We start from the raw sequence: 15875 nt of genomic DNA on the forward strand, positions 1-15875 counted from the left end.
TGGGGAAGAAAAAACGGATGTTATTTTAATTTTAAAAATACGAAGTTTATTATGCAAACAATCCCAAACCGATTAAAGATAGGAAAAATTACAAAATTACTAACTTAAACGTTTCACATTTGAAATTCTTCCTCCTCGAATACCCTACAAACTAAATATCTAGATACAAATGTCTTTCATATTGTTGTTGATGTCAGAAAATAAAAACAACGTTTGTCATAGCGAAAACCCACATATATACGCTGAATAAGTTATACCGACTACATGAAGATTTAGGCTGAATTATCCATATAATAGATGAATTTAGTTACAAGGAGAATAATAAATAAATATTGAATAAAAAGCATAACGGGTGTCGGAATCATGAAATCCCCTTTTTCACCTTATTGATGTTCTTATATACTGTTTGGATTGTCTAAAACGTGGGTTGATCATACTCACGCTTTGACAGTTATGATAATAACTGTTCATTTCGTCTGTTTGGAATTTATTTTGGTAACTACTTTGGCTTATGTGACCAATTGGCAGTTATCTGGAGTTTATATGACCATTGTAAAAACATTATATTTTGACTAGTCTTTAAGCAACCGCTGATTTCTCCGATCTTTTCGATTCTGTTCAGGGATTATCGGTCCTCAACTTATAGTCTTGTTCGTTTCTCATTCAAAGTTACCACCAACATATCTGATCGGCATATAATTGGCTATTCGATATATAACTGGCTGATCGGTGTATATTGGGTTATTCGGTATATCACCTGATCGGTGATATTTTACCCTTTTATAACAAGTATTATAATTAATACCAACATAAATCCTATTTCGTTTCATTGAAGTCTCTTTCCTCTATCGTCTTTGGAAAATAAGATTGAGGTGCATATTCGAAATATTAAAATAAGGGTGTGATAAGAAATAATATTGTTTTGATAAATATATATATATATATATATATATATATACACACACACACACTGCACAAGATATTCTCGAAATAATAATAAGAAGCGAGGATTATAAGATATTTTTTTAAAACAAGGTATACAGGAAATTCTCAATCAAAGATCAGAGTAAATATAATTCAATTTTAATTATTTAACTAAAAGTAAGAGTCATTTTTTTTTTATTAAATAGCTCGTCACAGGAATACATTGATAAAAACAGCACAAAAAAATCAAATTTACGCGCAACGATTTATAACCAAAACTCACAAAAAAGAGATGAAAAATAGATCAGAAGCACGATCATAATATTACGACAAGAACATTAAGTTACAAGTCTTTTCAGATAATATGTACTATCACGTATTATGTAGTATTCAATTTTAGTTATTAGTTAATTCTCTTTCATTAGTGTTTTTTAACCTACAAAGTTTTGTACGCATTCGCTACCTAATTAGTTGATGAACACTCACATGAACAGCTCTAAAAACACATAAAGAACTGAAAATACTACACGTAGGGACGGTAGGATACGTGCCATTAACACTACTAAGGGTTTTTTTTTTTTTTTTTTTTTTTTTTTTTTTTTTTTTTTTTTAAACAAAGAAAAACAGAAAACCTTAGTATACTAATATTACAATTTTTTTTATAAATAAATGAGTATGTTAGATAAATTAAAAATGCCTATAAAGTTCTCTCATGCATGAGAACATTGATTTAATTTTCCGAGAGAGCGATTTGTCTCCATTAAAAAATTTACTTGTAATATGAGTTTAAATCTTTTATGTAATCAAATTTAGCATGAAAACTAGGGGTATTATAAGTTATAATTATTACTACTAGTTCGTTAATAAGTAAATAAATCATTCCAATATATATTACGCTACATGTATAATTTTAATTAGCAAAAACACATATAAAGCTAAAAACATATATATATATATATATATATATATATATATATATATATTTGCACACACCACAATAAATAAAAGTAATAGTTTTCATTACGAATTCTAGCGCAAACACTGAATTAAAGAAGAAGAAACCCTAATGCAAAACAGCATATATAAATACGAGTGCAAAATAAACAAGCAAATGATTCAAAGAATAATAATAATGAAATAAAATCAACAACGGAGAATGGACCGCCAAATCACCGAGCGATTGGTGTAGCAGCAATGCCTTAGCCGAGCATGACACAAATCCCATCTAAACCAGATTGCCTAAGAGTTTTTTTTTTTTTGCCTCTATCAATATAATAAATAAAATATGATATCATGCTATATTTTGTGTCTTGATTTGATGCATTACCGAGCAATTATACATCCATGTCATGCTATATTTTGATATAATATCAGTTAAAGATGATGCCTCTTTGCTACAATATTTTAATTGGAGGACATAAGTGAAGACACAAAAAATGAAAAAATAAAAAACAAATTAAGAGGTCTGTGCTCATAAGCTTGAAAACCAGAGGTGTTACAAGTTATAATTATTACTATTATTTCGTTAATAAGCAAATCAATCATTACAACATATATATCTTACGCTACCGGCAGTATAATATTAAGAGAAATTGCCTCATTTGTCACCAATTTTATAATTTTTTCTCACTTACCACCAAAACACTAATTTTTTCCAAAATGCCACCGAGATGTCAACAATTATAAAATTAGTGACAAATAGGACCATTTCTCTAATTTTAATTAGCAAAAACACGTATAAAGCTAAAAAAAAATATTGGCACACACACACACACACCACAATAAATAAGAGTGATAGTTTTCATTACGAATTCTAGAGCAAACACTGAATTAAAGAAGAAGAAACCCTAATGCAAAACAGCAGATATAAATACGAGTGCAAAATAAACAAAACAAATGATTCAAAGAATAATAATAATAATTAATGAAATGACGTGCAAAATGTTTTTCACGAGTTGTTGTTTTGGCAGCAATGCCTAGCCAAGCGAGGCTCAATCTGGTCAGCCGCCGAATCTGGGACTCCGGCGAGGCAGTTCCTCTTCACGCTCCTCCAGAAATTGCAGCACCGCGCGTGAGCCCTACGCGCCGCCACGCACTGCCACCACGTCTCCGACTGCGCCGCGTTCTGGCACCTCCGGCGGTTTCCGGGGTCCTCGCGCCGCGACGGCGCCGGCTGGCTCGGCTGGTTATTATTGGGTGGTCCGATGTCGATCGAGACTCCCGGAGGAAGGAACCGAGCGATCTCCGGCGGGATCGGGCCGGTGCCGGAGTACGAGAACGACGACGCGCCGCCGGGGGACACGTGCCATGACGGTGGAGATCCGGGGCCGGAGTAGGAGTACGACACGTCGGAGGAGGATGAGAGGGTTGCTTTGGGAAGATTCGCTACGATCATGCACACCGTAGCCAACAGCACGGCCAATGAGCTTCTTCTCATCATCATCATTTCTCACTCTCTCTCTTTCTCTCTCTGAAATGAGTTATATTTTTGATCGATGGCTTTATATAGAGGAATGTATATTAGGTTTCTGTTTGAATTTGATCGTATATTGTGGTGGTTTTGTTGTTATTTTATCTTATATTATTATTTTGCTGTGGATATATAAGAGACGACCGTGTATATATGGGAGTGGTTGTAACTTGTAACTAGCTTAATTAGTTTATAGTTTAGTTATTTTTAAGAAGAAAAAAAAATTGAACTTGTCGTATTGTATTACGTGGAGTAATTTGTAATTTTCTTATATATAATATGTCAATACGAGTCTATGCATATTTATCTCAGGAAACATGAAAATTAATATATACGACTATATATTTTTGTTTTTGTTTTGATGTTTCAACCATTCAGATTTCAAATTGTGATCTTTGATCATTGTAGCTTTTAGTTCCGGGTTTTTAGATCTAAACTCTAAATATAATTTCTTTGAGCTTAGATCTTAGTTGGGAAGATCCTCAAATACAATTTGCAACTATGTGAAAATAGAAGTATATTTAAATGGTCTATGTTACTTAAAAATATGATTCCATAATTATGAAAGAAAAACTAGTGAAAAAATTGATAGATTTTGACTATTTTCTCTAGGTTTTATATATATATATATATATATATATATATATATATATATATATATATATATATATATATATAATTTCATCCTGGCTATTGGAAGGAAATGGAAATTCCATTTCCAATAAGCTACCTTCCATTGCTTATTGGAAATGGTATTTCCATTTCCAATTTTGGTGCCTTCCATTACTTATTGGAAATAGAATTTCCGTTAAACTTAATGGAAATTCATATTTCCATTAATTTCCAATAAGGAATTAAAAAAAATAAAAAATCAAATTTAAATGTAAATGAAAGGGACTAAACTGTTAAAATTTTAAAAGAATGCACTAATATGTAAATTGAATTTCATCTTTATTAATAACTTTTTAAAGATATAGTATATTAGAAATGTTTTTTTTTTCTTCTCTAAAAGTGTTTTTTCTCCTAATGTATTAGAAATCTCACATCAAAAGTGAATAAAAACTAAAATATCAAAATAAATTATAAAATCTTACATTAATCACTGTATAAACTAATGTTTTTTCGTGTTTATTAATAACTTATTTGCTACAAACAAAATAAAAACATTACATATCAAATTTCATATCAAAATAAAAACATATTAAAGTAGTTTTTTTTTAAAACGTGGACATTACCACGGAGGTTTTATTCATAGGCTTCACTTATGGCAAAAGAATACCGTGGTTTCACAATGAGAAAAAAAAAATTAAAGACGAGATGATATTTAATTTACATATTTGTACCTTCTTTTAAATTTTTAACAGTTTAGTCCCTTTTATATACCATTTAAATTTGATTATTTATTTATTTTTAATTACTTAATGAAAGCAAATGGAAATATGGAATTCCATTAAGCTTAACGGAAATTCCACTTCCATTAAGCAATCTTCCGCCCCTGCCACTTCCGTCAGTCACGCGGAACACGGAATTCCGTGAGGCACAAACATGACATGGAATTCCATCCTTCCATTAAGTTCCATCCCGTGAAGCCACCATGAATATATATATATATATATATAGGTTTCGTTTCTTTACGGTAGTAAAAGAAAAAAAATCAAGTGACAAAAATTGATAGGTTTCGATGACGTTTTGATAGGTACATCAATAAATATCAATAAATATGAAATTTGTTTTTAGCTTATGTTTCACAACTTTTAGGGAAATAGCCAACATGATTATATGGCAATAATTAAGGTCTTATTTACCATTTTTTATTAATAAATTCGTCATTTTCTCTCTCCAATTTTTTTCCTACACTTTTTTTACATCAAAACTTCAAAAAACCATATCTATCTCATATGAACTCGAAATTGAGTGATTCCAAATCCTACGGATTTGTGACGCCGAGATCTTCAAAAATAGATCCATTGTGTTTGATAAAAAATAATGTTTAATACCATAGATGTAGAAAAATCTACCCTAAATATGGAAATAACGGAAATTTTTTGAAATTATAAAAAAAATGGAAATGTAAATATGATGCATTAAACATAATTTTTCATCAAACACATTGGGTCTATTTTTGAAGATCTCGACGCCACGAATTTGTAGGATTTGAAATCACTCAATTTCGAGTTCATATGAGAAAGATACGAATTTTTGAAGTTTTGATGCAAAAAAAATTATTTGAAAAAAAATAGGAGAGAGAAAATGACGAATTTATTAATAAATAAGGGCAAATCAGACCTTAATTATTAACACATAAGCCATTTGGCTATATCCCTAAAAATTGTCAAACATAGGCTAGATCCAAAATCACATGTTTAAAGTGGCCTAGTTAGTTACAAATCTCTATATTTAAATGGTCTATGTTACTTAAAAATATGATTCCATAATTATGAAAGAAAAACTAGTGAAAAAATTGATAGATTTTGACTATTTTCTCTAGGTTTATATATATATATATATATATATATATATATATATATATATATATATATATATATATATAGGTTTCGTTTCTTTACAGTAGTAAAAGAAAAAAAATCAAGTGACAAAAATTGATAGGTTTCGATGACGTTTTGATAGGTACATCAATGTTTGTGGATAAATAATTTCGAACCTCTACACCATTTCGTGATTAGAGGTAATTATTGTCCAAAATGAAAATATGAATATAACTTTTGTATAAAATTAATGAAATGACGAATATTGTAAAAAAAATAGTGTAGTGTACAAAAAATTATAAAGATCAAGACTATGATTTATAGAAATTCAAATTTTTGTTTACAATTTAAGAAAAATTGTCAAGAGTAGGACTAAATTAAGGCCCATTTTCAATTTTCTACTTTTTCAAAAAATTTACTAAACTGTGAGTCCTCTATTTTTCCTAAAAGAGAAAGAAAGAGAAAAAAGAAAAGATTTTATTGGGGAAGATGGTAAGTTGGTAATTAGTTATGCAATATGAGGGTATAATAGGTAGAATTTTGTTATCTCTCATTTGACTTAGGGTAAAGTTTTTTTTACTAGTCCTAGTTTGATAAATTTTTGAAAATAGTAGGAAAACGGAAATGTCCCTTAATTAAGTCCTATTTAAGGAAATTAATGCTTGTTTGGAGACAGGGCTTTCAATATGCCGTAAAGCTTAAAGCTCCCAGTTACAAATGTTTAGGAAACATGTTTAATTTTCATCAAGCCTTCTTAATGTTGGGCTCAAATCATTTGAACGTTTTTAAACATAATTGTTTAAGGGAAATTTGCGTCAATGTCACAAATTCGTCGGGTTTTTGCATTTGTGTCACAAAGTTGTCAAAATTGCATTTGTGTCACGTATTTACATTCGTGTCACATGTGCAAATTTCAAATTAATCTCTCTCATAATTTAATTTTTTTATTAGTTACTCCATGTCTTCTGAATTTTTACAATAACTCATTAAAAATCATTTCATCTTCCTCTAAAACTTTCTAAAATTTGTGCGTGTGACTTATTTGCAATTGGATTACCAATTTGTGACATAAGATGCAAATACCACATTGTTTAATGCTTGGTTAAAACTCATGAAACCATGCAAGACCAATTAAAATTTATTCGGCCCAATAAATTGATCACGCCCAGCACGTCTGCCCTGACGGATGCGCGGAGATGAGTTTGTGTGCATCTAAACTCCTCTACAAAATTGATCACCATTTAAATTTATAGTAAAAGTATTCACATGTGACATTGCCGGAAGAGAACATAAGTAGACTGCTTCTCACATTGGTGTGTATGTCAATGAAAAGTGAGCTTGTTATTTGTCCCACATCGACAAGAAATCTAAAATGTGAAAGAAAAACAGGTACATAATGAAACCAAATAAGCCAAACATTTCATACCTATCTTTTCTTCCATAACTCACATAACATATTGTGGTCCCACATAAAAAAAAATGTATATAATAAAAATAAATATCAGCCACATACTGATTAAGAGAATGGAGAGGGAAAGAGAGTGAATGAGATCTAACATAATTCTATTAGAGTTGTAATAAATATCTGAGAGACGGTTGCTAATAACTATTGTCTATTTCTAGTTTGACCTCTCATCAAATTATAATTAGCACTCGTGGTATCCACATAATACCATATCCTTAAGTCACAAACTTTATTCTGAATTATACCACATCAATTTTGAGTTAATTAATAATGACCCAACACATTTATTTAATAACAATAGTAGTCCCAAAATTATTCTAACAATCTCCCACTGAACTACATATGTATAAAATAAATATGTTAACCTTAGCATGCCAGAAAATGTTTGTCATGGTTAAGATGCTACATATTACAATTTTGTCCATCAATTACATTAATATAGGATCAAAGTTGTTTTAGTTGTATCAATCACAACTAAACACATCAGTTGTCACATAGATCAGTATAATCAAATGACATAGATCAATCATGAATATCTGGTGGGTAAAATTATATGCAAAGTGATCTATCCATATCAATTTTATCCGGTCCTACTTTAAAGAGATCAAACCTTATCCTAAATGTGCAAAGTGTAATAAACTAATGCCATAAACCTGATAAGAAACAACAAATATGTATGTTTATAAACAACACTAAACATAAAACACACAACATAAATAAACAAAGAAACAAATTCCCACCGAATCTAGATATACTAAAGCTCTAGAACACCCATATGAGAATAATGTTTATAAAGACCTTCGGTTGTAAACCATTTGTAAGAGGGTTCGCTATCATAGAGTTTGTTCCTCAATGCTCTATGTAAATCTATCCACATTGCATTCTTTCCTTAACAACTAAAAAGTTGATGTCGATATATTTCGACTTCGTTGAACTCCTGTTGTTGTTGGAGTACATTATGACTGATTTATTGTCACAATATAACTTCAGCGGCCTTTCAATTCATTCCACAATACGCAGCCCCGTGACAAAATTTCTCAGCCACATGCCATGGTTGGATGCCTTATAACGTGCTACGAATTCTGCTGTCATGGTAGATGAAGTTATAAGAGACGGTTTTACACTCTTCCATGATATAACTCAACCATCCAGCAAATAAACATAACACGATGTGGATCTCCTACTGTCTTGGCATCCCGCAAAGTCGGAGTCATAATATCCAATGATCTCCAAATGGTATGACCTCCTATATGTGAGCATGTGGTCTTTTGTTCTTTTCAAGTATCTCATGATCCATTTGACTGCTTTCCAATTATCCATACCTAGATTGCTTAAGTATCTGCCTAAAACTCCAACAATATACGCAATATCTGGACGCGTACAAAACTGAGCATACATTAGACTCCCGACTGCTGAAGCATAGAGAATCTTTTCCATCTCCTCAATCTTAAGATTACCTTTTGGGCATTGATTGAGACTAAATATGTCTCCTTTAGCGATAGGTCTCCTGGTTTACAATCAAACATGTCAAATCTTTTAAGCACTTTATTGATGTAGCTCTTTTGAGATTATCCAAGTAAGCCTCGAGAACGGTCTCGGTAAATCTGGATTTAGAATACAAAAGAGGAATCATCAAGATCTTTAATCACAAAATTATTTGATACAAATTTATTAGTTTCATGCAACATTCATTTATCATTAGTGACAAGTAGCATGTCATCGACATACAAAACCAGAAACATATGTTTACTTCCATTGAACTTATGATACACACAATCATAAACAACATTTGTCTCAAAATTATTTAATGTGGAAAAGAATTATTTATTATTTTTATAATAAAAAACAGGCTTTTCTGAAAAATATAAATGCTGATAGTTTCTTGATCTATGGGATTGTTATTTTTATCAAACTATATAAATTTTTTATTCTCTAATGTTTGCTCGTTTAACAATTGTTTGCTTGTGAAAAATCAAAATTGTTTGTTTATATAAATTTTTAAACGAATAAAGTTGACTGATATAAATGCTGATATTTGTTTAAGCAATTGTTTGTTTATATTCTCTATTTTTTTTAACAAACATCTACAAAGTTGATATACACCATGCGTTTTTTAATTAAAAAAAAAATGGTGAATAACATAAAAAACAAACAAACGGGATACTATGTAATTAAACAAACAAACGACTCAAAAATATCAAAATCCGAATTACTATGAACAAAAACTGATTGCCTTTATTGAAGCTTTCCAATACGTGTATTTTTTGAAGAAAAAATATGCACAATATTTAGTACGTATATAATAAGAAAGTCTGCCAAGTAATAACTGCCAGAATTCGTGGCTAATAAACTCTGCACGTATATTCAATAAAATGGGCAAGAGTATTCATTATTTTTAAAAACAGAAAGTCAACTAATTTTTAAGACCAAAAAAAAAAAAAATAGAAGGTCAGAAAAGTAACTCATTGTTTTTTAAAAAATAGTTGTCTAAATTATTCAAATATGGCTAGTTATTCAAAAATTAGGTAAACTATGGTAATTTCTTAATTGCCATACTAGTGGCTTAGTTTGTATAAATTGTCATGAAAAAATCAATTGAAAAAATTGATAGGTTATGATGACTTATTGTTATTGATAGGTATCAATGTTTGTGGAGAAAAAATTTCAAAGCTATACCATAACAGCATGTTGTGATTAGATATAGTTTTTGTCCAAAATGAAAATATTAATATAATTTTTGTCCAAAATTTTCAATCAGTGTAGTGTACAAAAAATTATAAATAGCTATACTATTTTTTTTTTTTTACAGAAATTCAATAATCTATTGAGAATTTACGTCATATTTTTTTTTCCTTGTAGGTTGAGAATAATGAGCAACACGGCAAATAGTCAGAAAATGACTCCATATATCGTTATTTATTTATTTTTTTAATTTCTGGTTTTGAACAAAAAATTACCGGTCATTTACATCCGAAAGCATCCCTTAAGTTATGGAGCGGAAGCGGCGTCCAAATGGAAGTGGAAGGATAATTTTGTCCTAACTCCAAGTTTGTGCGCGTATAAAGAAAATTGATTTAACTTTAGAATTTCATAAGTCTATTTATAAAAAAATATTGGATTTCTGAGCTCCGCATCTTCGGAGGACATATCTACGAACAACGACATTCAATTCACCAGCTCGTGACACGTGTCCAGTTCGATCCGACTTCCACGCGAATGTTCGAATATCGGCTTGATGACCGAGTTTGGTCCGAGAAAGCCTAGCTCAAAAGTGAATGGTTCATAATAAGGCCAAGTCTTTTACACCAACCATAACAATTAAGTGTCCAAATTTCAAACTTCAAATACTCGACTCAAAATAGGTTCTAAAAAATACTCTCATTCTATTCTCATCTCATCTCATGTAGCCATATTTTTTTTATGCACATACGGCTTTTCTCCATAGGGGTGAAATCGTAATTTGGTCCCAATTAATTTCGAGCACATACGAGAAAGGAACAAAAGAAAAATAAATAAATAAAAAACCATAATCCGAACAGTTGAGATAAGAACCATAACAACGGTAAAGAAAATATTTTCATTTGAAGAGAATCGGCAATGGTAAGATTTCAGTCCTCTCGAAGTCTTCGGTTTTGTTTGAGTAAATATCGTAGCATCCCTTAATTCTGCAAAAAAACTGAACGGAAATCAATATTGTTTGTTTCTTATTTTAGGTTTTAGATTTTGGGTTATGAGATTTCTCTTGCTCGTCCTATGCACTTCTAACCTAATTATATTTGTATAGAGCTGCTTAGAATTTTTTTTTCTTTCTGAAGATCGTTTAGAAATCAATTGCTTGTAATAATCTAGGGTTAATCGGTTTCAAAATTGTCGATGAAATGAAATTGGTACTGAAAACTTGCCCAATTCGATCTAATCCAATGTTTCTTCTCCGCTTCACTTGCTCAAAGTCAGTGTAATACTATAAAGTGATAATGAGTTCATTTTTTTTTAGCATTTCCCTGAATTGTAATGATATCTGATAACATAGAATAAACTTGAAAATGTCACTTCTTTTGACCTATGTACTAGTGTGTATGTATTTTCTCTGCTTATGCTACGAAATCTATAGTTACCGGTATTATTAGATCAGCTTCAAAGTGATCAAATGAAAACGAGCACTCAATTTCATATGCATTGTTTTGCCAAATCAAAATCAATCAGTTTTGCTTGTTCTTCGTATGGCTTTTTTTTTTTTTGGGCCCAGGAATGTTTTTCAGAAATTCAATAGCTTTGCTATGCTTAGCATGGAAACGAGTTATTCAATCATCAACCCAAATTGTGGCTCATTGTAAGTCGCCACATATTTGGGGTACAATAATAATAGTATGAGATAATTAGTTGGCTAAATATATAATACTTGGAGAAGTTATTCAGCTTATGAATAAGAGAGAATATCATAGAGAAATGGGTATGAAAATTGTATACAAAGCTAGATAGGAAGAAAATATCACATTTGGGAGAGTTAAGGAGCTCTCGAAAGTAGTCCGATATCTCTCTGAGTATCGTATTTCCTTTCGTTTCTATTTCAAATAATCCCAAAAAAAAAAAAAAATCCAGTTTGTTATCGCGTACGTTTTATCGAAGTTACTTAATCGTTCTTGTCTTGATAGGATGGCCACGATGCGGACGATTCGAAACAAAGCACTGCCGACATGACGGCTTTTGTGAGTCTCTTCTTTTCAAATACGGATTCATATAGTTGTGAATAATCAAATAATGATATCGGAGTATATTTCTGCGGTTAATCCTGTTTTTTTTTTTTTTTTCAGGTGCAAAATCTTCTTCTACAAATGGTCAGTTCAGATTTCTGAGGTTTTACTTACTGTTTTCATTTACAGATTGAATATAAGTTAGCATATATATATATAAAGCTGATATATTTGAGTTTTTAACAGCAAACAAGGTTCCAAACAATGTCAGACTCTATCATCTCGAAGAATATCCTTTTTTGTTTTTTTTTTGTTGCAGCTACTTTCCTTATTTCAGTTTTGTATTCATTTTCACTTCACTCGAATCCAGATTCCTAACATGTTAAGACGATAAAATCGATTCATTTGGTCCCCTCTTTTTTAAGTCAGTTTCGTAGAATTCTTTCTTAATCTGATTTCGTCAAGCACATCATGTTTCGATTTTGAATTTTCATTCCCTTCGCTTCTTCGGTAAATCATCATCATCATCAACTTTTTTTTACTGCCAATTTGCTGGCAAATCATAGATGTAAGAGAGTTCATGCTGTTTTTTTTTTTTTTTTTCCTTCTATCACTCTTTTACTTGTTTCTGCTGGCTTCGAAATTGATCTATTGAGCATAATTCTATTTTATAATATATATTTTAATCATCATCATCAACAACAATTTTACTGCTGAGCTGCTGGCAAATCATGACCTATAATTCTCACGCTTTTACGTGTTTTAGCATAATTGTATTTTACTTTATAATATATGTACATTTTTTTCATTGTTGTTGATCTCCTTGACTACGATGAACTCGACGAGATGGGAAACAGAATCGACGAGCTGGAACAGAGCATCAACGATCTCAAAACCGAGATGGGCACGGATGGTTCATCATCACCGTCGATTCCTTCGAGGCCAAGACCGGATCTCAAATCGGAGGGCTCTCCTTCTTCCAAGCCGGCCGATCATTAAATCGTACGAAAGATAAGATAAGAACGACACCGCAAATCTCGCATATATAATATCTTCAATGCTTCGTGATTGATATGTAAAAACAAGGGCTTGTGATTTGAATTTTATCAACCAATCTCAATCTAAGCTGAAATTTTTTTTTAGATTTTTTTTTTTTTTTTTGGTGGGTCTTTTGAATTATTGGATTAAAATCTTTGGTCTTTTCGTGGGTCACAGACACACAGTCACAGATTTTATATCTTCTATCTTGCCAACTGCCGGTAGATATATAAATATATTACCCAAATCTTTCACAATATCACTGTTTTTTTCTTTTCTTTCAAATTAGATGACTTGTACAAGTAGACAAACCAACGACCAGGTAAATGCTTTAGTATTTAATAATGTCTCACCGCTATCTAGCTAGCATATTCGTATTTAATGGCAATTGCCACAAAAATTAAGATATATACAACTATAATATCACGTATTTTTTTTTTTTTGATAAAATAATATCACGTATTTTATGGTTGGTATAATGTACATTACTACATTATTGAAACAAATGTTCGTTTGACATTTTGTTTGAAAAGTGTAGTAAATGAAGCAAGGAAGTTAGGAAAATTGGCTATAGTGGAACGTGTATAATTTGAATTGTGACTATAACTTTAGTTTTTACTTCACGTAACTACTCATTAGTGTATTATGTAATAATAATAATAATAATAATGTAGTTAGAACTGTTAGGTAGGTGAAAAATATTTATTATTCGCACCTTAATGGGCATTTGTAGGGTAGTCCTGAAAACGAAATCCTAAATGTGTAATTCGTGTCTCTATATATAAAGCATATCATATGAGGTGGTTTGTGATTAGAAAATGTAAGATTTTGAAGATGAGAGAGAGACTTTGAAGAGATCTTTATAATGTCTACGAGTTGGTATTTTTGCATAACTGCTTTTAATTGTGGTGGACAGATAATCAGATTCTACAAACTATTTTTATTTTATCATCTGTATATGATTTATATTTATGATCAATTGTGTATTGCCATTATTAATATGCGCTGGATTTTTGGCGTTTTCAGAAGCCGTTTGTCCAGCGAGTTCATTAATTCCCCGGGTAGAATCTGGAACTATGAATAATTGAATTTCAATTAGGAAAAAAATAATTAATTTTTTTTATGAATGAATACAAGGAATAGAAGTTTTTTATTATTATTATTATTATTATTATTATTATTATTATTATTATTATTATTATTATTTATAAGGGGAATGTATGAGTTGAGAGTTAAGAATCTGAGATTTGTGGCATGCGTAATTTTTAAACAAGATTTTTTTTTTTCTTCTAAAGACAAATCTTTTGTAGTTCGATTCGACTAGTAAAATTAAGGTTTCAAACAGATGTACAAATATTTTAAAATAATAAATAATATCGCAACGACCACGTGATGGTAATAAATAAATAAATAACTGAATTTGCAAAAATAAAATTTTAATTGGAGATGATGTAAAAAAAAAAAAGGAAAGAGTGCTTAAATATGATGTCTCTCTTTGTCTTCTCCATAATTATTATTTGAGAAAAGAAAAAGGAAAAGCAATGACAGTTGTTGCTTTGCATCACAGCCACAATTTCAAAAAGACAAATATAAAGTGAAGAAAAACAAAGGCCTCTTCATCATAGCCATATTTGATATTGTTTTTAAAAATAATCAAGCTGTATATTATTTCCTCATCACCAAGAAGAACTGGGTTGAATAATCAATCAAGACTCAAGAGACATTCAAATACTTAACTACAAAATTGAACAACAATGTATAACAATCAAGGTGTATATTATTCATCACCAAGAGTAAAACAATCATATTTTTTTTTAATTATCTAGAAAGAAAGATACTGAACATCTAAAATTATGATAATTAATTGTTTAAACAATATATGATAATTAATTATGTAATATTGACACAAGTCACACAAACAAGCCAAAGAAAAATCTCAAGATAAACATATTATAATAATAATTATCCAACTCTGGGAAAATATCATCTTCTCATTCTTACGGTACACACACTCACACATATATATGTAAATATATATCTATAACACAATAATAGGCGATAACAATTAATATTAAAAAAAATCAATAATAATAATAATAAAAGTAATAATAATAATAATTGAATAACAGTTTATCTTCTACAGCGCGCAATGGCACTGCAACCGCGAGAGTAAGGATTCGCCTGAGCTCCGGGCCGGCAATTGTAGTACGAGGCGCCGCGTCGCGAGCACGGAACAGTGTTCCTCCTCAGCGCACCGTAGCTGATGTACCTCCTCTGCGCTAAAATGCGCCGGTGGCTCTCCGAGTCCATTTCCATCTCCACCTCGAAGTCCACGTCACCGATGAGGCAATCCCCTGCGGCCGAGCACCCCGATCTCGCCGTCGAGATCCAGTGGTCCCCGATGAAATCGACGACCGAGGACGATGCCAGCGTGGCCGTGTGGACGGCCAGGATTAGGCAGATCGCTACGACTAATTTCACTCTCGAGTTTCCCATTTCTTTTGCCCTTTGAGTTTGGTCTGTTTGGTTGTTGTAGAGAGAGAAACGAAAGAGGAGGCTTTATAAGGCTGAGGCTATGTTGTTGACTAAAAGCCCTTGCTTTCTCGAGATAATTACGGGGATTTGCCACTTCGCGGTAAAGTGACCGACTTTATTTGTTAAATTACTTTGTCGACAGCGTTCGAGTTCCTTTGCAATTTTACATTTTTTTTACTATTGTTATTATTGATCAACTCTAATTTATATTATATTTATGTAGATTATTTTCGGGTATAAGTCTTAATATTACAAATAAAAGTAAT

At 31.0% G+C, this 15875-nt stretch overlaps 1 protein-coding gene and 1 pseudogene across 1 annotated transcript; one reads left to right on the forward strand and one right to left on the reverse strand.

The window, feature by feature from the left end:
- The first annotated feature begins 10826 nt into the window (after positions 1-10826).
- Positions 10827-13333, forward strand: HSBP (heat shock factor binding protein). Its single transcript, XM_089616887.1, has 5 exons — positions 10827-10945; positions 11998-12051; positions 12157-12180; positions 12283-12325; positions 12875-13333. Exons 1-5 carry the CDS (start codon positions 10943-10945, stop codon positions 13033-13035), a joined length of 285 nt encoding a protein of 94 aa, XP_089473013.1. The 5' UTR covers positions 10827-10942; the 3' UTR covers positions 13036-13333.
- Positions 13334-15006: 1673 nt separating this feature from the next.
- On the reverse strand, positions 15007-15627 carry LOC149392791 (rapid alkalinization factor 23 pseudogene; annotated as a pseudogene).
- Positions 15628-15875: the final 248 nt, after the last annotated feature.

The sequence above is a fragment of the Urtica dioica genome, chromosome 6 (genome assembly GCF_054948205.1).
Source record: "Urtica dioica subsp. dioica isolate 48M chromosome 6, U.dioica_male_clone48M_v1_H2, whole genome shotgun sequence".
Taxonomy (NCBI): Eukaryota; Viridiplantae; Streptophyta; class Magnoliopsida; order Rosales; family Urticaceae; genus Urtica; species Urtica dioica.

Excerpts from the sequence above, each read along its gene's own strand:
- HSBP (XM_089616887.1), top strand. Across the intron at positions 12,052-12,156 it reads CTGCCGACATGACGGCTTTT|GTGCAAAATCTTCTTCTACA; the intron begins GTGAGTCTCTTC and ends TTTTTTTTTCAG. Across the intron at positions 12,326-12,874 it reads AGACTCTATCATCTCGAAGA|TCGACGAGATGGGAAACAGA; the intron begins ATATCCTTTTTT and ends ACTACGATGAAC.